Source organism: Colossoma macropomum, unplaced genomic scaffold (assembly GCF_904425465.1).
Source record: "Colossoma macropomum unplaced genomic scaffold, Colossoma_macropomum, whole genome shotgun sequence".
NCBI classification, from domain to species: Eukaryota; Metazoa; Chordata; class Actinopteri; order Characiformes; family Serrasalmidae; genus Colossoma; species Colossoma macropomum.
This window is the reverse complement of record NW_023494791.1, coordinates 9284053-9308277: the sequence shown is the minus strand read 5'-3', so window position 1 is coordinate 9308277 and position 24225 is coordinate 9284053. Positions and strand designations below refer to the sequence as shown.

At 39.5% G+C, this 24225-nt stretch overlaps 1 protein-coding gene across 3 annotated transcripts in view; it reads right to left on the bottom strand.

Annotated features, from left to right (window-relative positions):
- Window positions 1-24225, bottom strand: part of LOC118810206 (echinoderm microtubule-associated protein-like 4) — a 76154-nt gene that overhangs the window by 35329 nt on the left and 16600 nt on the right. For 2 of the 3 annotated variants that reach the window (XM_036573797.1, XM_036573799.1), the window contains exon 1: window positions 12981-13349. The exons of the other annotated variant lie outside the window; for it this stretch is intronic. In XM_036573797.1, the coding sequence (XP_036429690.1) occupies window positions 12981-13056 (76 nt within the window). In that variant the 5' untranslated portion in view covers window positions 13057-13349. Of the gene's footprint in view, window positions 1-12980; window positions 13350-24225 lie in introns of those variants that run through there. 3 annotated transcript variants of the gene reach the window in all.

Here is a 24225-nt window from a genome sequence, read left to right as displayed (position 1 = left end):
CTGTCACAAAGCTGTTAATGAGAATAGGAAATACACAAAAAAGAAAAAAAGACATTTAGAAATGAAACAAAGAAGCTGCTGGTGTTCTCAGAACAATGGACTGACCACCCCAGCGCCCAGATCTCAACATCACTTAATATGTTTGGGATCACTTGGATTGTGAGGTGCAGAAAATGCAACCAACTTCTAAGACAGGCCTCACGAAGACAAGTGAAGCTGTAATAAAGGCAAAGGATGTAATTTTCTGGTAAGTATATGTTTTCTGCTTTTTTACTGACACTGAAAAATGAATAACTACTTAATGGCCATTCTGATGGGAAATTAAATAAATTGAAGGGTGGTCTTTCTAAGCACAAGCACCCAAGCAAAACAAGTCAACCAACAAACTGGAGGGAAAAAATTAAACCTAGTCCATTATTAGACCCAAACACATTAGGCCACCTGAGCCAAGTGCTAAACTGCTTTATAGCTATAGCCTTGCCAGGGATCAATCAGTCCAGTCTGGCAACTGCAACAGCTAGAAGACCAAAAAGAGAGCAACCAGTCTCTTAAAGCCTTCCAGACATTTTGCTGGTTTGAGGCAAGATTGCCAGTTCACTCTGTGAGGAGGAATACGGCAGTATGTTTCTATAAATTCACTGTTTTACCTGATCTCTTACAGACCTCAAATAGAAACCCTTAACAGAAAAAGAGAAATGGAAGAAATCATTGGGGTGAAAAGGCCATTTTGAGCAGTCTGTATCTGAATTGTGTAACTGAGGTCAGCAAGATAAAAGCTTAAAAAGCAAAGCAAGAACTGATGAAAGATTTCAAGGCTAGCAGCAGTAGGCGCAGAGAGGCTGATATAGTTCACATGCATGTACATACACACCACACACACACAGATCGGATGGCTTTTATCTCAGTCACAAATTTCCCAAGAAACAAAAGTAACTTCTCTAGGTTGCAGGAAGACAGGGCTGTAATACCAAAGTCTAGCTGGCTGCTGAACACACAACAATTCACCTTCTCCACCCGCAGCTTCCTCCTTTAGTTGCAGGTATTTCCTTTAAGCCACCTTATCTGCAGTGTTTCTGTGCCAGGGGACTGCAGAGTGAACAGGGCAAACACTTACCACACAATGCTTTCAAACAGGAGGAAATAATTTTAGCAGAGGTACGGTTGATCCTGGCAGTAAAGTTAAGTATGTGGAGGGAGGGAGGGACGGAGAGGGAGAGGGAGGGAGAGAGAGAGAGAGAGAGAGAGAGACAGAGAGAGAGAAAGAAAGAAAGAAGAAAGAGGTCTGATTGAGTTACAACTGAGATACCAACAGAGGTGGGCAGTATGGCAAAAAATGTAACATCGTGATACTTCAAGACATTTTAACAATACACAATATCCACCACATTTTTTAGGTTTGGGTTTTTTTGAGATTTTTTGTTTGATAACATAAAACTTTTGATAATATAAAAGATGAGAAACACTGACTTCAGTGAAACACTGAAAAACATTTGACTATTCAAGTATTTGAAAAAACTGAAAAAACTCATTCCTAGTCACAATACACTTTCCTGATCATATTTTGGATATAGGTCAGTAAATAAGGAACCAGCAGTGCCACATTTAAAAAAAAATATTTAAAAAATTCATCATTAATCAGGCCTAATTATGCTCTCATTATAATTAAACAAAATTCTTAAAATTCTTTAAGTACTGACGATATCCACCATATGCTCAGAAAAGTATATTGTAGCTTGGGAAAAGTCAGAATTTTCAAATACTTGAATAGTTATATGTTTTGTTCCTTATCTATTTAGTCCAAAAAAATGAGGCAGAGAAAGACTACTGCAGTCAGCTAAACACACACCGGACAAGAAGGAAGCCTCACAGAAAAGCGTCGATAAACAAGCTTCAGATCATTTTCCACTTTACTCATATAGATGTAACGGAATAAAAGTTTCAAAATCAGTTAGTGAATTTATCATAGTATATCATATATAGTTTGGCATTAACTAACTCGCTCATCTCACACTTGCTGATTTCCAGCTAAAAGGTATAAATATGATGTAAACGACTATAAGCATTTGTTTCTCTTTAAGACTTCAGATGGACTCCACTCCTACTACAGACTTTGTCCGAATCTGGGTTTGCTAAAGTACAGCAACAGACATGCTAAGTGGTGTCACTCTCTCGTGTCGTCCGCCTGTTTTTATTCAAATATTTTTCAAATTACACCTTACAAATTTGAAAATCAATTTTTACTGAAATGCCCACACCTCGTATGTAACATAATGTGATATTATTTATCACAATAATATTGTTATATGGCCCACCACTACGCACTACTGTTGTAAGTAATTTAGTTTCAGTAAGTGATACAGAACAAAGAATAGTGTTGTAAGAGCATGTATTACATGTAACTCTGTGTTTGGGTGTTTCCCCAGATGACCCAGGCGTCAGAAGACCGGGGGTCAGTTTTCAAGCAAGAAAAACACCTCCTTTATTTCTACCCATAAGCACTTGCAGACTAAGAGGAAGGAAGGGAAGGCTTCTGCACTTGTCATATTTCACAATACTCCGCCACATTCCTGGGCTTTCTCCTACTCAGCCCCCTCTGCACGTACACACACACACCTCGACAGTTAACTACACACACAGTTTCTCTAACATATGCTCACATGGATAAAGACCCACAAGCATTCCTTACCCCATAATTAAGGGGCAACACACCCCTCATGCACAAACACAGCGAGGGGCTGAAACGTCGCAGCCATTGATGTGGAACAACCTGGCATGCAGCCACAGAGTGTGTGTCTAAGGCTTGTTTTTGGGGCCCTTCATTTTGCCTGCAGGTCTATGGAGGAAGTCCTTGAGGGGAGATAGCAGATATACAGGCCAGATAAGAGCTCCACAGAAAGAGTGGCGCAATCAACCTTCCAGCCTTGTCCCTACTACACCACACAGCCACACAGTCTGGCTGCATTAATCTGACATGCCTCATTAATGTTCAACAATCGCTATGAACATTTATTACAGACAACCCAATAGATAACTTTCTACCCGGATATACTCAGAAAACAGAAGATCTGTGTCCAGGTTAGCTACATGCTGATTGAATGGCAGATAAGAGCAAGAAATAAAGAGGAACAAACAAGCGAGTCACTGACTTTAAATTATGTACAACTTGTTCCTCAATGGGTGGAAAAGGCTCTTCTTGGGGCCCCTTAGCTAGAAAAATAATCAAGTCTCTTTGTTGAGGCTCGACACTCATTTAAACACTTGGTACACTTGTAAAGACGTACAGTGCAAGGGGCGGCACAAGTCTCAACTGGTTGTGTGTGCAGGGCCGCCAATGTTCGCGTGTGTGCATGTTATACCCTCTCTACAGCGGTGTTAACCCTTCCTCTGTGACCCAAACTGCACACACACATCCTCATTCTATCATTATGTGTGCGGTGGAGGGTAGAGGCCTGTTCTGTGTATCTGCTGTACAGGAAACCTGGGGGCCTTGTATGACCCAAATGTAAGAGTAAACATCTGCTGAATAAGAACACTGATGCAAGGGAACCATCCAATGCTTTTCAAGATGTGCTGTGAGGCTGGAGAACATGGAAGGATTTAAAACATTTCAAATGTCAAAAATAATGTAGAAAAGCTATGACTAAGCAAAACAATGGCTTTTGCCATTTTGTTGGTAAACTGAGAAAAAATACTAATACACTAATACCGCTGCACTGGTTAGTTCTAGTGTTAGTGTTAGCTCAGCTCCTCAGAGGGGTAGCCTCTGTTTCTCAAGTCTTATATGATGTGAAAACCTACTACAGTCACCAAAATAATGTAATTTTCCTTCACACTACTGATTTTTTTGGGTTGCTAACGCCAGTGCACAAGTTCACCTGTTTGGGTCTTATGAGTAAGATGTACAATATGTTAAAAATCACCCAAATCACTTTCTTTTCCTTCCCCACAGATAACCAAATGTCCATTCATTAACACTCATGGATACACATATACCTATCTGCTAACTACTGCTACTGAGTCAGCAAGCAATCCACCTAAACAAGAAGTTCAGGATTCATGGTATCAGTCATAGGCATCAGTATCCCCACCTCAATACCTATACTGCATTTAAGTGGATTTAAGTGCAGTTAAGTAGCAGTAACTGTACTGATACCAATAATGCTAACAATGCTAACACTAATTTAATGAATTAAGAATACCCATCTACTGTCTACCACACTGGTGTACAGGTCAACAGCTAACTTACAACAGACAACTGATTAGCAAACTATAATTTAGTAATTATCAAAGTTACTGACAGATATTTGATAATGATAATATTACTGTGCAGTGTTAAATTTTCTGGCTGTCATAGGACTTACGATGGGTCCTCCATCATTTTGAGAGGTGAGGTCACACAGGAAGAGAGGTCACACGTCACACTTAGTGTCAGCGTGAAGAGACGAGAATGAAGCAGTGCTAATGAGTCAAGACAGTGTGTGGTGTCTCTGCTACAAGCTTAGGCAAATGGGTGCCACCTGAGGACACCTCAGAGTCCACATACACTTATCTGCAGCTACGTAGCTTCTTATGGAACACCCATCACGACAGCACACCACAACCACTTAGAATGTGACAATGCATGAAGAGATTCTTGTGTAATCTAAGGACCAAACTACATTAGGTACAATGCAAGGCGTAACACCCCACTTATACATAGCAAAATGTTTCATCACTCAGATTCCAGCTGTCCAGTCCTGCTGCTTTCTAGTTTTTCAGCAGTGTTTAAGTATAGAATAATGATACTGGGCTGTACTAAAAGCAGTTTTAGTTTGTCTAATAAGCCCATCTGTCTGAGCGCACTCATGTGCAATACACATTTGGCTCAATGCTGCATAGCTGCTGCACTACTACTCAGTCATCTGAGGACAGGGCGGATATACCAATGCAGGGTTCATGCCACAATCTGAGTGCGATTTCTACAGTTCCTTCCTTTCTCTCTTGAAATGAGGGTCTGTGCAGAAGCAAGACAGAAGGGCATTTACATATTTCAGAGCACAGCCTTATGCAAATCCCAGGCATCCACAAGACACACACACAGAGATACACCAACCAGGACTCTAGAGACTCCAGTATCATTCCAGGTCATGTCTCTGGTAAACTGCATTAGACTGGATTGAGGGAGAGAGCGTGTTCATACAAACAAGACATTATATGCTCATACATATGAAAGCACACATTTGCATGCAGTCACAGGACTTGGGGAGACTTCAGGGAGATCCAATGCCCTGTTTGACAAGATAAAGAAAAGCCGCTGCTTATGAATGGTCAAATATTTCCCTGTCATGCATAATGTAGTGTGGCAACATCTTAAGCTGCAGCCAACCAGATCAAGAGCTCCTTTTTTCTAAATATCCAAAAGACCCACAACCCCTAAATAATTTTGGGTTATTTTGATGAATATAATGATGCATTCCACTGCACATGGAGTTAAAGTAGCACTTTTATGAACTGCATTCTTCTCACTATAGAGGAAAAGGCAGGGTGTTAAGAGGAGAGGAGGAAGAGACAGCAGCTTTGAAACTGCACGTTAATGATCCACTGTTATAGCCTCAGGCTAGGCGTGCAAATACATACACCCACACATACAAACATAAAACACAAAGCTCAGGGTGTCTCTGAATGTGAGATAATGACAAACGGAGGAAAGAACTGCTGTGACAAGGGTTTTTTTTTTTATCATTTTTCTGTCATAGCTCTTTCTCTCCTTCTCCCATGTCCCAACTCTTCAATGTGATTGGTGTACAATTAGTGTTTCTGTGCATGTGTGAGCGTCTGTGTGTGTCTGTATGTGTGCAGTAGGGGTGAGCAATATTGTTGCAGATGCACTGAAACTACAGCTACTAAAAATTCTTGGCCGTAAATGACCAAAAAATTTAAAGGCAATAAAAGCCAGAAAGAGTGATTACAATACAGTTTATCCTTTCATTCTTTTGTGCCGGTCAGTCCAGACGCATTGAAACAGTTTGAGCAGCAGCAATAAACAGTGAACATGTCAGCTGTGTGTATCTCATGGTTTCCAAAAGGGACATTAGACAAGAGATTTATAACCTGTGTTCATGCTGAGCATCAAGGATACAACACCCAAGAACTTCAATACCACGTGGAAACACGACATCAATATGCAGAACACAGCAAAACAACAGAGGCAAAAAAGGAAAGTCATCGCTAGCACACTGACGCCATCAGTAGCCACAGTTTTTTAAATTATTGAAGAAAACTAATATGGCATATGGCATTGCAAAGTCTAACTAAAGAAAATTATACAATTCATTGTCTTGAATGAACAACCATTCTTCTTCAAGCACATTTGATTTCATGGCACATACAGTAACCTACATACTGCAATAACTGTTTTAAATATTGTCAGCTTATTTTTACATTACATCACAATACATTTTTCTGCGCGAATCGGGGATATTCTCAGTACTTTGACTCTGAACGACTGCATGTTTCATTACAGAGAGAGCATAATTAGTCCTGGATAGATAAACTGGATTGAGCAGTGCAGTATGCAAAATGTTGAATAAAATCATTGTATTCATAGCTTTCCTAATATTTTAATTGTGGCATATATAATGTATTAGAAAAAAAAGCACTGTGATGTTGTATTTATGCCATATCATCCACCCATAATGTGCACGCATGTGCATATGTTTTGTGTTGGAGTAGTGTGTGTGTGTGTGTGTGTGTGTGCGCGTGTGTGTACTTGTATGTGTTAAATATGAGTGTGTGTCAGCGTGGCATGCTAATCATCACAGCATGGCTCTCAGATTCCAGGCTGCTGCTCACATGCAGCTTTAAACTGCTCGCTGCATGTGGCGACAGGTTCGTTTAAAGACATTAGGCTGCACAGCCGGTCCAAGACAGACAGACAGAGAGAGAGTGGGTCATAGCGTTCTAGTCTATGAAGGATCAGCTGGATTAGCACACCCCAACCCCCAGACCAGGAGCCAGAGCTTCACTTCACTAGCGCTACATTATACCCTGCCTGGAAGTTAATGGCTGTCTCTGTGTCTAAAGTGCTAAAGTCATATGTGACATTAACATGGATGTCTCTGCCAAGAGTTTGAAAATACCACACTGTATTTGGACTAAATCTGTGTGAATGAATGATTTACATCGAAGAGCAGTTTGGCGAAAAATCTATTTTATATAATATCCCCCTTACTCCAAATGTTCTCGATCAGCCAAGACATGAGCTGTGTCTTAAGTTCGCTTCTTTGCTGTTTTACTACAGCTGGGAAGCTAATGTAGCTAACAAGTAATGGAAGCTTGCAGCTTCAAGATTCAAGATAGCTCCTACTACTATGCTTAGCTATGCTTTACACATGTGTGCATTTTATAGATAACAATATGTCATCCATTGTCAGAAACCCACCTTAGGGCTGCAACTAATGACTATTTTCCTAATCGGTTCATCTACAGACTATTTTTATTAACTGATTCATTTAATAATTAGGTTTCTGTTTCAGTGAGAAATTAAAATAATGGTCGAAAAACCTTTTAAAAAATAAGTTTACTTTAGTGTTACATTTACTGCTGAATTAAAAGTACGATCAAATACAGAACACTTGAGTTATAAAAGAAAGCTTTTAATTATTTACTAAAGTCTCTTTTACTAAACTTCCAACTTATCCAACTTAGCACCTCTCTTATTTTCTCAATTCTAGCACATATTTAATTATTTGTCTACTTCCCGTTTTTGTCACTCTTTATACAATGTCCTGTGTTAAATGTCTGGGTGACATCTGATAGCTCACCTTAAGCAAAAATACTGAATGACATGAATGACTGTCACATTTGTTATTTTATGCTGGCATGTTTTGCAGATTGTTTTGTTAACACCTACAGATCCACAGTCCCGAAAGCATACTGAAATGGATTTAGCATCGTCCCATGCACTTTTTTTTCATCATCTGCTGCACGACTGGATGGTGTTAGTCTAGAGCCTTCTTATTTCATTATTAAGCTGCTTCCTCAGTAATGGCATCAATTTGACTACACTGTGCTTAACATCACTGCACCGTTCATCTCTTCTATGAGACATTCTGTTTTTCACTAACATTACCCACTCATGCTACTCAGTTAAAACATTTACCCACTATCAGTGGTAGCAGAAAACATGGTGAAGCACACTTGATTTGGTTCTGCAGTCTGCACTGCTGTTGAGCTGCCGATCTCCGCTTTCACATATTGTGCATTGTAATGCGCTAGGCTTTCGTGGGCCTAGCTTTCTGGTGTTTATCTCTATTCATGAAGCCGTCATTCAACATTCCGTCTGTGCTACAAGCAAGTTCTTCTTATGATCCAGTGAAATGACAGAAGACAGTCTTTCCTCCGCATGTATAAAATGTATTGAAATCTTTCTTAATTAATGCAGATATTAACATTATACAATGGATTTACAAAAAATCCACTCTTTTTCATATGTTTTAATGTAGTTGACTTTGTTGAATCAACTATTCAGCCCTAACCCACATCTACTCAAATTTACTCAGTTTGAGGCAAGTGTGTGATGATTTAGGCATGCAATCTGCACAACAATAAGTGGTTTGGTATATGCTTCCATTACTTAGCTACATTAGCCTTGTAGTTCCAGTGTAAAACTTAAGAACTAAAGAAGCAAATTTCAGACACCAAATATTGGCTGACTAATTTTGTAGTCAGGCGAAAACTGTTTCAATTCGATTGCTGACATAGTCTTTTACAATGCATCATGTAATATCATACAGAGAATTTCTCTGGACGCCCTAAGCGATTTCCAGCACTACGATCAAAACAGAACACATAAAACAGCTTTACTGTCCTGCTATTTGCATTTTTTCATTCATACAGAATGTTGATGCAGACCATACAACTCATATAACTGCCATCAAAGCTGAATGATTTAATCTTATAAGACTGAGAAATCTATTGTAAAACAGAGACAAAAACTGTGGTGCAAAGAAGACACATTTACACTCGTTTACAGATACATAGAAAAAAAATCTCACAGGTGCCCACAAACCCAGGGCACTCTGATACTCTGCCAAACACTTTTTCAAAAGGGGATTCTCCTTACTGGCTTCTTGCACCTGTGTGCTTGTCCTACCCTCAACTTTTTTTGTGTGTCTTTTTGTGTCATGTTTTTCAGCGTACCTATAAATAGTGATGACAAGAAAAAGAAAGTGTGAATGACTGATTTCAGAAAAACAGCTCAGTAGAGAGAAATGAACTCAACCAGCTGTTTGCTCAAAGCTTTTCTTCAGTACTGATAGCAGTGTCATAAATAGCCAGAGGCAAAATGGAAAAGTGCCCCAACATTCAACACTTCTGCCCCTTAACACACACGCACAGGGGCCAAAAACCAATCAATATAAACATAAAACCAACAAACACTGATCTTGACTTGACAGAAGTCACACACTCACGCATGAACAGCATTCTGACAAAGATAATATTTTGACTATTCTTTTTATATTAATAGTGGCCCTGTTTATGCATTAAGTGCTCCCTGATATCAGTCAATGAGATCAAAAATCACTTTAATAAAAGTATAATTTCCCCCAGGCCAACACAAAGATGAAATACTCTGACAACAGTTCCAATTACTCTTGCGTTGGCACAGTCAATTAACCCAACTGCTTGTGTATTATCACTTTGTACTTCCCCCTCTTAACAAAGGAACTTTGTAGAGCAGTATTAACACTGTAATGTTATTCATTTACTGAATGCTTGTAGCTGCACCCAGTTTCACTCCGCTCTCACGGAATTCTCACAAATTTTGTGGTTTAGGAACATTTTTTAGGTTAGTGTAAGAGCCAATGCAAACGACTAGCTGTGCGGTTAGAGCCTTTCCTCATTGCCAATACCAGTGTCACAACCAACCAGGAGCAAAGGGCAAAAGTGCTTTGATTTTCACCATTTCAGCTTTTAAAAGACAAAAAATGGCTCAAAAATATTGTTATGAATGCAATAAAACAATAAAAAATAAGCTATAAAACTATGCCACTATCACGCTGGTCAAACAGCGAACACTGATCTTGACTTGACAGCATTAACACGTTTACGCATAGTTAATATTTTGAAGGAAGTAAAATGTTATTTTGAATATTTTGTAAAGCATCCCCATTAATGTAGAAAATGTCATTCAATCTCAGTCAATAAGCTAAAAAAATATAATTATAATAAAAATATATTTTTTCTCCCAGGCCACTATTGATCCCAAAAACTATCACAACAGTACTAATATTCCATCACTTGCACTTTCAATTAACCGCTGCATTTTTACTTTGTACGTCCCCTTTTAACTGCGGTGCTCCAGAGATTTTAGCAGTGTTACTATTGCCATGCTATTCAGAATATACTGAATGCACTTAGATGCAACAAATTTCACTCCGTTCTCACAGAACTCTTACTAAATTCTGTGGTTTAGGATAATTTTTTTAGTTTAGTAGCAGAGCCAGTACAAACAATTAGCACTGGATCAGCCCTAACCTCTGGTAGTAAAACTGTTGTTTGTCTGCACTCTGTCTCTCTATCTGTCACACCACATGGGCTATGAGCTTTTTTTTTTTGCTTCCATGTGTTTTTGTTTGTTTTTAATTAAAGAAGGAGGTGGAGGAGAGGAGGGAGGAACCTCAGAGAGGGGGAGGGGAGTGAGCAAGAACTTGAACCTGAAAGAAAGAGGCAAGAGGATTAAAGAAAAGAGGAAAAGAAAGAATGCTGGTAAGAGCACAGTGCAGTAAAAAGAAGGCTCTGGACTGAATTGTTCAGAATCGTCTAAGCTGTAACCTGCAGGTTTATCGTACCATGCAAATGAGCTGTAAATGTTAGCAGAGCACACACACTCCCGCCAAAATTCACATAAGCAAATATGCAGAGACACACATACACTGTCTAACAGATCTGTGCTGCAGTGGTTACTCATTGACCGGCAGTTCCTATAACACGCCACGCTATTACAAAGAGAGGAAGTAACACCCTAACCGGCTACAGGACCCTGTCCACACCGGACCATGAACTCACCGCCATGCTTGCGTGTGTGTGTGTGTGTGTGTGTGTGTGTGTGCGCAGTTGTGTGTCTGTTTCATATCCTCTGCTATGAAAGTCAGTCAGACAGCTCATGCACCACACAGTCCTCATGACACCCACACAGTTTAGCAGAGACAGTCCCCCATGCCGCCTCAAGCCAGCTAGCTATGAATGAGATACCACAAACAGCAGACCTTCAATGGGGGAGCAGAAGTGGCTTCCCGCCAAAGCCACAACACACGTACATATGCACTATGCAATATGCAGGAAAAATCATCTGCTTGTATACAGAATCCAGTCCAGAAGAGCTAAGAAATTCGGTTATGTTCAAAAGTCAGAGAAAACCCTTAATGTATTTTATTTCCAGTCAGAACGTCCATTAAAACACGTTATTCATTTTTCAGCATCGGAAAAAAGCTGAAAACGTATTTAACAGAAAACTACACAGAAGTCTCAACAAGTAATTATGAAATCAACATTTTCAATATTTAGTGTCCATCTTTTGTCATTATTACAGTTTTCTTTTTTTCAGGAAACTTGCTTTCAGTCATATCTACAGGGATATTTTTCCACACCACCAAAGTTCAGTCTTAGAACTTGGTTGCATTTTCTGCTTCTTACAATCCAGGTAATCCCAAACACGTTTAATGATGTTGAGGTGTGGACTGAGGGGTGGTCAGTCCATTGTTCTGAGAACATTTTTGCTTTGATTTTGTTTTCTCTATATCCTTTCAGACCCATAGCATTGTCTTCTCACAGTGGAAGAAGCAAGAGTGGAACTTGATTTTCCCCTCTCTCTCAAAGACGAACGCTTTAATCACTGTAAATCAGGGTTTGCACAGTTGTTTTGAGTCAGACTTTCTCTGTATCTTTTAAAATTTTTGAATTCTAGCTTTGGAAACTCCTGTTTTTCCCTGATTTTCTTTTTACTTTCCACGACATTATGCAAGTGGACCATCTTATATTAAATCTCCTGAGATAACTCCTTAAAAAACTACTTGTATGTATTGGCCATTTTAACTGTAAATTAAATAAATGAAGTGTGGTTCTGATTTAGCATGGTACTGTACGTAGCCAATCAGTGGTGTCAAAGTCAATGGATTAACATGAAATAACACGTTAATGAGAATGTTTTAATGCCACTTTTTAACAGTGTTAACACATTTTGATCATGTGTCATCCATAATTTGAGCCTGATACCAATGTGCTGTTGCTATGACTCTGTGACTGTAGCCCTCTAGTTCAAATACAGCTTGTAAAGGGCAAGTTCCACTGATGATTCTCATGATAAAACTAATTATTTCCAACTATGCCAATGCCAACGATTTATCACTGAGGTACATCGACTCTAAAGTATCATTTACCAGCAAAACTGAAGCCAGCCATATCAGTAATTCAGCGGACTACGCTGTGCAAGCTGGACAGAAACTAACAAAACGGCAAAACAGAATACAGCCACTGTCGCTCTCACTGGACATCAGTGATGAAAACAAGAAACTGTTCACTCCATGGAAATCATGACTTTTATATTCAGGTTCTTGTGGGCCCAGTATTCACGTGATGAAATTAAGGTTATTACGAAAAGTGATAAAACATTCTGCTGAGGCATACTTTGTGCACTAATAAAGCTTTAACAAAAGCTAATTAATTAATCGCATCAATTTAATCATTTATAAGTCCTATGGCCAATTCAAAGAGAAGAGGCAGACACTACTCATGTTAGGAAGCTATAGCCTGCACTCTGTTGGTCACATACACACACACGCCATGCCGGTGTGCCGTATCTAGAGATCACTCTCGGTAGTTCCTGTGCAGGATGACAAGGGGAAACCCAGGAACAGACCAAATGGCAAACAGAAGCCACACACACAGTTACAACTTGGAGCACACTTACACAAACGTCCCCAAGCCCAACGCTCTCTTACCCACACAATGGTTGTTAAGCACGGGTGCAGCAGTAGAATTGCAGGCTGGATCCATGCTCACTGAACTGTCCTCCATTCCCCTTACACAAACGTGTGTGGAGCGCGCGAGTGTGTGTGTGTATGCAGTCTTCTTGCGGGTGCACGTCTTCTTCTCAGAAAGCTGCTCTTTCTTTTTCTCTCTCTCTCTTTCTTTCTGTGTTTCTGCAGATCAGATGCTCTTCTTCTCTTAGATGTTCTCAGTGTGCCTGTCTCTTTCCTCTTCTACAGACAGTGTCTTAATCCTGCCCTCTCTTTTTCTCTCTCTCTCTCTCAGCCCTGCACACGTCTGCCCATGCAGACAAAGCGCACAGAGTCAGTGAGAGAATGAGAGAGAGAGCGAGCGTGCGCGAGTCAGAGGGCCGGGTGGAGGAGGAGATAAAGGATAAAAAAAGAAAATCTTGGCTGGCTCAGGGAGTGGCCAAAGCTCTGCACTCACACATCTTTAACCTCTGCCATTCCACCACACACACACACACACATACACACACACACACAGTGTGCAATTTTACTCTGCTCTGAGGAAGAGGGGGAGGGGAGACTCAGAATAGAGGAGGAAACCACGTGGAGGTGTCAAACTCCTACAAAACACACACACACACACACACACACACACACACACACACACATACATACACACACACACACACACACACACACGCACACGCACACACACACAGACACAGACACAGACACACACACACACACACACAGACACACACACACACACAGACACACACGGGTTGCAACTACTAAATATTTTCATTTTCAAATATTACCTAAAACATTCAAATATTCTATGAGAATAAGAAAAGCTCATGACATACTACTGAAAAAAAATACTTCTTCCTATTATTATTATAACACTTACTAGTATTATGAGCTTATTATTATTCTTACTAATATTTTAAGCAACGACGACGGCCACAAGAGGCACAAAGGGGGGACAGGAGATCCAAACTCCACCCAGGCCCCACCTCCAGTTCCGTAGCAAGGCCGTTGGACTGCACCTCACATTCGATCTGGGTGGCCAAACTGGGGAGCAGGGGCAGCGACAGGGAGGTGGAGCAACAAACTGTTTGTCCCTCTCAGCTCAGGTGTTGCCCTTAATGACAGCCTGCTGATCTGGCGATGGCAGCGTGAGTGCCTTTAAAAAGAGCTGAGAGGAGAGCGGCAAGACTGTGGAGCTGAGAAACTTGATTTTAAGAAAAGGACTGAAAAGTCTAGTTCAGAGGCCATTAAAGTGGCCAGTTTTTGGTTTTGAGTCCATTGTTTGTGTTTGGTGTAATGAGCCCAGGGTAGCACATGGTGTGCTACAGTAGTTAATCATTTTTGTTGTTATTATTATTATTATTATTATTATTAGTGGTACCAGAAGTAGCATTCATTATTGTTATTATATCACAAGTATCCTAAATAAATTACTGTTATTATTAGAGCTACTATTTGGCAAGACCACATAAATTTTGTTTATTTATTTTGCTTTCTAATAAAACCTAATTAAAATTCTACAAGGTAATGAAAAAAACATCACTCATAAATAAATGATTTTCATAGCAAATTGCTTTAAAATGCTAAGTTGCAGCTCTGTTTGAACAGCAGTGAGAGGTGCATGAAAGCAGAGAAAACAGCAGCACCTTTTTAACCATTATTTTAAAAAGTGAAGCAACTTTTTGGTGAACCTGTGAGTAAACGGGGGAGTCAAGAAGGTTTTCAAGCCGCTCAAAACCAATCTACCCAGGAGCTGGTGCTTAATCAGCTAATTTAATGGACTGTCTGTTTTCTGATATTTTAATTATTGAATTTATTAAACATTATTGAATATTTATTGCATCCCTAACACACAAACACACCTAATTCAGATCTAAATTAAGATACTTCAAACAACTGACTGCTAGCATGTGAAACAATTTTACAGCACACAGTTTTTCAGCATTTCCTCCACATATGATCAGGTACAATGGTTTGGTTGAGTTCTGAATGAATTCCTCAGTCATATCACATGAATCAGCAGACACTTTAAATCAAATCAACCACAGGCCTTCAACTCTCAGCAATGCTTAAACACAAACCAGAGCAAGCAAGTTCAACTACTTTACTAACATTCAGCAATATCTTGAGAGTTAGATTATTTAAAAAAATCAAACTATTTCAAATAACTTTTTTTTCCAACTTATCAGAGCACAAGTGAACCAAAGTTCCAAGAACTTACAAAATTTAAGCTCAGAGTGTGTTAAATGTTAGTGCTATGCAAGCACTCTGCTGACCTGCATGCTATATATTTGTGTCCAATTGCTCAGTCTACTTAACCCCTGTAATCAGGGGCATCTGGTCTGAAAAAACATCCACTGCACATCCCATGATACCAGTAGCACTGCCACACTCACGCTGTGGTAAATCAGACCCTGAATGCATAGTACATTTTACTGTGTGTGCAGTCAACTTATACTCTTGAGAATCCTGTGCTGAGCTACATCATTTAGCCCTGTGCCTGTGGAACCTCATTCAAAAACAACACTCACTTTTATTAATCTGGGCTTTGACAACAATATCGTTTAAAACCAGAGTGAAAAGTTCAATTACCACACATTTGTTGAGGGGGACAGAGTAAATGAGTGAGTGAGTGAGAGCAAAAGAGAGACAGAGTGACAGAGAGAATAGGTCCAATTCAACCAAACCCTCTCAATGGTGGCTGTAAAAACTAGGGGTGTTCATTTAGAGATATTCTTTGGTCAAAAACTTGTCTGAGGCATGTGTGAAATTTAGATACTTTCATGCAAATTTTATAACAAAAACAGGGCTGGGTATATTTTACTTTGCTGTTTGGCAAATTAGGCAGCTGTTTTAAAAAAAACATGCCTATGTCATTGGTCTCCAAAAAACATCTATCATTTCTGTCAGTTTTTATTTTTCCAGATCATCTGGACATGACATATGTATAAAGAATGCATTGATACCATTTTCTTCAGACCGAGTACAAATACATTACTTTTTAGTACTCGCTGCTACCAAGTCCGATACCACACTGAATAACCTACTTAGAATTAAGCAGTTGTTAGTGTAAATGAGTGCAATGTATCTTAAAAATGAAATCATTAAAATCTAGCTGATTCTAAATGAAGTGCATTAGCTAGCTGTGCTACATTAGTCAGCTGGGATAGAGCAGTGATGCAGTGGAAAACTACAGGCAGAAAAGCACTTTTGTATAGCTATAAGCAACACAAAATCAGAGTTATGCTCTATGCCTCTCTCTTTCAACAGCAGTCTCCGTAGCACAGTGACGACAGGAATCGCATCACAAATGCATCCAATGACCTCAGGTTTCGAAATTTAACATCTTGTTGGGAGTATTCTGTTTGGCTGGTTGAGCTGTAGCTGAATGTCCTCTAAATCCAGACATATGCTGTGTGAAATCTTGTTCTTTGGTGACCCGCACCGTACGTTTGCATAGACCATCACATACAGACAAAGCCTACGACTTATACATGAAATGCAGCCTCTACAGACAGCTCTGTCTTCAGACGGTTTCAAATACAGACATTTCGTTCAAAATAAGAGTAGAGAGCAAACTCGCTGAGAAACTCAGCAGCACTGCTAACACAGTACACTGAAGCTAAAAGCCAAGCAGTGATGTACATGGTAGGACAATACAGTCTCCCTACATTTTATTAAGTCAAATAAAAAATGATTAAGTCAAACAGAGAAAGACAACAGAAGTGGGTAATATACCAGTTGGAATTCTTCCTAAGGTTTTAGTTTCACCCGTATGCCACAAATAAGCCAGATAATACAATGTACAAACTGTGTAAAGCACACTCTTTAAAGGAGACAAGTAAACAAATTTGCATTTTCCTTGCCAGTTCAGACATGCATTACTTGTCACTGAAGTCTCTGCTGCAAGCAATTCAACAGGCTGTTGGGACTTTCTTCCCATTTCTACATCACAGCAAAGCAGTGCCTCCCCTCCATTAGAATTACCACACCCACTAACCCAGCCTTCCTTGTTAATATCAGCCAGGTTGAATTAAATCAGCCGGTCTCCTTAAAGAACCTAGACTAGAGATAATAGATTTAGATTTACCGAGTGCTCGTACTCATAAGGAGCAAGCGTTATATTTGCATATCTTTTGCGTCTGAAGACATCAGCTCTTGGCTAAGCTCTTGAAAAATAACGCAATTACTAGGCTACATGGGTGGCTTTCAACTCAGGGCACTGAGTTTTCTGACCTTGATCAGACTAGTGATACAAAACCAATATGAATGAGAAATCCAAGATAAGCACACGTTGCTTAGACATCTCTGATGGGTCTATACAAGATGGTTAATGCTAAATTCCTGTGTGTTTGCAAAGTCAGCAAGATTAGCATAGCCAATAAACCACCGTACACTCAAAGTGACACAGGGCTACGAACGGGAACGTAAATCCTTACCATCTGGAAACATCCTGTTGCATCCTGGTTGGTGGGTGGCAATCCGTGGCTACATCTTTGTGTTCTGTGGAAAATCTGAAATCTTATGGTTGTGCCGGTAATGGGCACGGCAGCACCATGCTACTCTAAGTACTGTTCAATCGGCCCTCCACTCAGCCTTTTGGCATTATCATGCTGAATCAAAGCCATATCGAGACCACAGAAAGACACAGTAGATCCCATGTGGCTGGAAATTTACACAATGAAAGGCAATCAATCAGTATTCTGGATAAACAGAAAAATGCTAATCATCTGTTACCTCAGCAAATGTTACTAGCCTAATTTAGTTTTTTCACCGTGTAACTTTCAACTCGAAAATAGTAAGTTTGTGTGATGAATGATGCTGAAAGTTTTATTTCATTAAAGTTAAACAAGTATAGCATAAAAATGAACCTGACCTTGTTTTTTGCATACTATAGAACTGCTCTACTACATAATGCTATACGGCCTCATAATGCTGTGGTCCACTGCAGCCATTTTTGAACTATACACGTCAGCGCAATGACAACCTTGACTCCACCCCCACAAGTGTTCTGCCCACAAATGAACAACTCTAGGTTAAATCATATTATACAAAAGAATTAAAGCATTCCCCCTTCCCCTACTCATCATAGATGTCTTTCAAAGAGCAAAGAGAAGTATATTAAACTGAGAAAAAAAAAGGAGTAAAATATGTCGCCGAGAATTACGCTGCAAAAACAGCTGCATTTGACAGCATGAATTATCGTAATAATTGCTAAAATGCAGCACAGTCTAACTGTTACATTTATTTCAGTTGCTAAATTTGGTTCTTAAGTTGTACTTCATTTGTTAAATGGTGAATTGAATGTTAATCATACATAGTACATTAAAATTTTTACAAAATTAGGTTAAATATCTAAAATACTGAAATTGAGAAAGAAAACCACAATACAAATCACGATACAAAAAGACAGAAAATTGATACCCCACCCCACTCCATCCTAAGCAGCTGCCAACACTTCTGGTGCAGCCTGTTGAACTTTTTGTGAAATTAATTTATGTGAAGTTAATCTACCATGTGATTTAACAGAACCTGTTATTTTTTTCTAGAAAAAAAACAACTGAAAAAAAAACCTAACCAAACAGTGGCTTGAAAAATGTTGATTTGGAGAATCTGAGATATACATACATATACATACATATACACATATACACATCAGGCATCAGAAGGGCCAAAGTGGTGCATTCAGAAACTTCGTTTTCAGTGCATCCTTACTATTAGCCTTTTTTAATCCAAAGCTCACAATGTGTGGTGATTTCCACTACTTTTATTTAATAAAGAAGCCAAATAAGCCAAATAAAATGCTACATGAAAAGTAAGAGGCAACTGGCTATTTAGTACAATGAGTCATGTATAGTTATGTTATGACACTTTGGTAAAGATGTAGCACAGCATTCAAATTCAGCGCAAGTGCACTGCTTCATGTTATTTGCATCATTTAAGCTAAATAGGAAGCTAAATAGTAGCTAGCCACAAGTAGCAAACTGTTGCTCACGCTGCACAGTATGACAATAATGGGTCATTTGGACCAAGATATGGTCACTGGATTAAAAAATGTTTGTGAAATTCAAAACATTACATTGTTAAAACCATTTAAGAGTTTTATTTCAAGCAGACAGTGCATTTCTTATCTGCAATGAGCCACTGTAGACCACCAAATAATTTCTAACAAGAACTGCTACTCAAGCTGTCGTCCAAGTTGGTCAGACATTAGATGGCACTCCTGAAGTCCAAAATGAATTGCAATTAGGGATGTGTATAGAGAACCGGTACTAAATTGATTCCTACTGTAGTACATATTTATAGGTAGCTCCCTACATAAAACTCTAGGCAGATTATTTGGATCGTTTAAATCACGTTATCAAAAATGCTATATGCATTAAACTACGAAGTTGAAGTCAGCTTCCTATGCAACAGCTTCTTGTTCAAACTTTGCCATTCCACTTTATATGGTGCGGCAGTGTCTTGCTGGTGCCTTGGGTGTTACAATAATAACTGCTGCACCACTCAAAGTGAAACAGGAAAATGTGACCAAGTAGCTGGCGAATAGGAAGCCAACTTCAGCCGCCCTTGTGTTCAAACTACAGACAGGATAGTTTGATAGCCTAAATGTCCTTATCAGAAAATGTTTCCAGCATTAAAAGAATAATTATATATGACAGCATAAATCACCTTATCAGGGGGAATAGTAATATTAAGCTGAGCCTGTACGGAATTAAAATTCTATAGCTGGCACAGCATAAATTGCTAACTGCTAGGTAGCCTAAGTTTGAACTTAGTGTGAGCTGTCCCGATAACCACAGGTAAAAAATTTGTATTGGTTATGGTTGTTAATATTTTCTACTGTAGGGGAATGACCACAGCCTTTTCACATCTTTTGACATGTCATGTCTTTGTTCTTTTTTGCAGCAAATTACAGAGAGCAGTATCAATAAGAAAACTGATAAATATTGGTATTGACAAGTAGTATCGTATCAATATTGGTATCGATAAAATTGTAGGCTTCCACTGTCAAAGCAACTTAACTTCCAAGTTTGACAAACTTTGCTGGTTTGTATGGGAAATATGGTGAAGTTGTCTTCTGATGTCAATTCAGTGCAGAGTAGTGTTTGTTTGCATGTAACAATACTTATATTTTAGTATTTCCACTCTTTCAAGACCTTGTAATTCAGAGGATCCACTGAAATGCAGAGGAAGAATGTACAGACTATATGAGGTATTGGGTTTGTAAACATTATTTATTACCACAGGGCAGGGACAGCAGCAATTTTAGAAAACGTTATTTAGTTGTTCCGGATCGACAATTCACTGTCAGAAGTCCCTCAAATTGTCCATTCCTATCAAAGTAGGCAGTTGTTGGCCATGTTGAGCAACAAACTCACCAGACTGTTGAGCGACAGGAAAGCTTAAAATGAACTGAATTCATGATGTTGCAGTACAACTGCATCATTCAGGTGAGATATTTTCTGTTCGGTCACAAGAAATTCAAAAGTGCTTGTAGAAGCTCACAGCCTGCAGATAAAGGCCGGTTCATCAAACAGCATAAGCTTAGAGACTATTGGAAACTCCCTTTCCATACAATCCAGAACAAAAATCTACAAACCAGCAGTCTAATTTGGCACTTCTAATTCTTGCAGACAGCCTGGCTGCATGTACTTGAGGCACAGATCATGAAACATAAAAACCCACCAGACTATACATGTAAACTGTAGACTGGTCCTCAGTTACATAAGGAATGCACAGCTGCATGTGGATTGGTTATGGGAGAGTTTCTTACAGCGGGATCTGATCGTGTCATACCAGCACACTTCCACTGCAGGGATTCACGGAAAGTAGGTCAAAAGTCATGCATGGTCACCTTCACACTCTTACTGACACAGATTCAGTGTATACACCTACACACACACACTTTCACCAACACCAATTAACTTCTACTATTTGTATTAAATGCTATTTTAAGAACAAAGTCAGCAGAAGAATAGAAGTGACACAGCAATTTAAGTGTGATAAATAAGACATGTAAAAAAAATAGGATACTAGAGGGACACCCGTAGAGTAAATGATTTGTACAAATAATGACTGCATGCATCAATGTGTTCACACTGACACAGCATTGTGAACACACCCAGAGTCAGTGGAGTAATAAAGCCATGGACCCCTGGCTATGGATGCAGGCCAGATATAAGAAACTGAAGCAACCCAGATGAAAACATTCTGTTTCAGGCCTTGTCCACATGTGCATGGGTATTTTTTTTAATCATAACTTATTCTATACATTTTGGTCCTTTCGTCCACGTGCAAACTGCATTTTAGGTCACTGAAAACGGACCACCTCCAGGGTGAAGACATTCACAAACTTCATTTTCAGTGTTGCCGTGTAGACGGGGGTAAACAGAGCTTTTGGCTTGTAACGTCAAAAGTAAAAGTGTTCGCCGATTATGCAAGACGGCAATCTGCATGTTTCTGAGTTTTATTTTTTTTAAAAACGAAGAAGAAAAAAAAAACATTCAAAAAAATACCCACGTGTGTGTGGACTAGGCCTTAGCAGTCTGTAACCAAATGTAATCAGCTGTTTGCAGAAGTACCCCTTCCCTGCATATTTTCCTGTTTGCCCTGCACTGTCACCCATGACTTAACTCAGTAAAGACTCGTTAATTAGTTGACTTGTTGATCCAGGTGTACAAGGCAGAAAAAATGCAAGGCAGGAAAACTTGTAGCTACTAAAATATGTAAAGGGTAGCAGCTACCTATCTAGAAAATCTAATGAATGTCAGGCTTTAGTTTGCTGAAGCATGCACCAGCCTTATGATGTAGCCTAGCTTAGAATCTGCACAATCCCTCTTGGTGGGAAGCGGGTGCCTGGGGGGAGCATGGGGGCTGACCTGTGAATGTCATCATATAATATTCACTCTGGTTGCCAGTATGTGCTTCAAACTGAACTGGAGTATCCTGAAGAGGACACAATGTAAGAAGCCTGATCAGTGACAGCAAAAATAATCTAGACAGGTAAGTTCACTCAGCGAATATCATGAGTGAGTGTGCTGTATGTGTGGCTATCTATAGGGAGAGGGAGCCCTCGGGGTAAGTTGAAGAGGAGTTGAACTTCCTGAACTCCAGTGTTCTTGCACTCAAATGCACTAATTCAAATGCTTGACATGTAACATGAGTACACATATTCAGTTCTGTTGGCACAAGTAAAACACATTTAGAAAAAAAGGTATTTCACTTTAATGGGAAATACAGCACATACACACGCTCAATCTGCTGCCTTTTCACCATGTGACTAGCCTCTGTGTTTGGACACTTAGCGGTGACCTTAATGGTTTGATATGCAGCTGCAGTGTGTAGAAGCCTTGCATCATATGATTTTAACTAAGAATATATGAACAGACAGAGGTTTGCTCTCACACAAACACTAACACATACACACACAGAATGCCAAGTCCAAAAAATTCCTTGTGTTGGACTGCTCCCGCCACGAGGCATGACCACACCCTGCATCCCAGCATGCCTCGGGGACGGGCCGCATCACAAGTTGGCTGGCCATAAAGCGGAGGGCACAGTCATCTGCAAAGACGAAACTGAGACTCGTCCTGAGACAGAGCACAACACCACTCAAACAGAGATGACAGGAAGGCCCCGCAGGAAAGACAGAAAAAGAGAACGGAGAGCAAGCGAGCACAGAGACAGTAGGGTACTAAGAGGTGTTTTTAGATTAACACCCAACCTGTTCCCCGAAAAACACACACTCACCACAGCCACACGCAACCATTGTGATATCAATGTCACAATGCCATATAGAAGTCCACACAGTCTGAGCTTCAAGATTAAAAAAAGAAAAATAAAACTGTTCCGTTGTAAAGAAATTCAAATCAGGCAAAAAAAATTCTCGACCTAAAATATGAACTTTACTTGCAGTCTGTTATGTTCAAGCTAGCCAAAGAAATAATTTTGATTATGCTCCTTTTATTGTATGTATAAATATGTCTTAGCTGAATTAGACTGTTTTTGTTGCTTTTTAAACAGATTTACACAACTCCAGCCACAATGTAGTTAATATAATGAGCTTAAATGATTTTGTGGTGACATCAAACAGTTGGTTTATATTTGAATACAGTGTCATGTGAGTGTAAACAGAAAAAAAAAAAAACAGCATTTTAGCATAGGCAAAAAAGACTGCAGGTGAGTCAGTTAAATCTGTATCAGCCATTGTGTACTGGAAATGACCTTTGATATGCGTCCAAAAGAATTTAAACTTGTTTAAGGGCACTTTCCCAAAGAGCTCAGCTACAGAGAGTTGGAGAAGACGGGCAAACAGTACTTTTACATGACCCTACATGCTGTCTAACAAAAGAGTTATAACTTAAGTAATGACGCATTTTTGAGCGAGTCCCAAAAAAAAATATTTACAACCCAAATCCATCCCTACAGTTATTGCTGCTTAATTATAACTTGCCTAACCTTTGTGCACGATTGCAACCATACATATTTTAAATGCATTTCAAATGCAGTTCTTAAATCTTAAAACATGCAGAGTCAAACGCGGCTCCTACTTCCTAAGTAAGAGTTAAACTGAGCAAGCTGCAATGCCAAAGTCTATGACTTTTTCACAAACTGCCATCTTTCTATTGTTCCCATCCCTTATGTTTTTGTTGTTATTCTCTCTCTCCATATCCTTGCCAGTTTTAACCGGCCTAATGGTTTTTGATGGGACATGTTCAGGCCTGTGCAAGGTGCAGAAAACTCTGCTAATCTCTCTGACTAACATGGTATTTAAAAGTAAAGAGTTACACAATGCTCTGCCGCCATCTTGGCTCCCTGGCTTGGGGAAGTGGTGCCAGTTGCAGAGCTGCACTGTTATCAGCCTACTCTGGGCCTACCGAGGTTGGGCTGGAGAAACAAACAGCGCTAAAAGCACAGATCCTCTTAAATGTCCAAAACCCACTCATACAGGATAGTCCCCGGAAGTATTGCACTGGGACATTTCCTCTGTAAAGGCGAATGAAATAATGAAACATTACCAGACACAAGACACATCCACAGCATCCTACAAATTATTCACATAAGTACTATAGAATCATTTTATACAAGTATCCGCAACAAAACTAATTTTATTTCATCAGACTAAAAAGAATAAATACTTGCCTTTCATTTATTTTCTACACAATAAGCTGGGTTGCAGAATGCTGCCACAGTTGCCATAGTGCAATCTTACAGA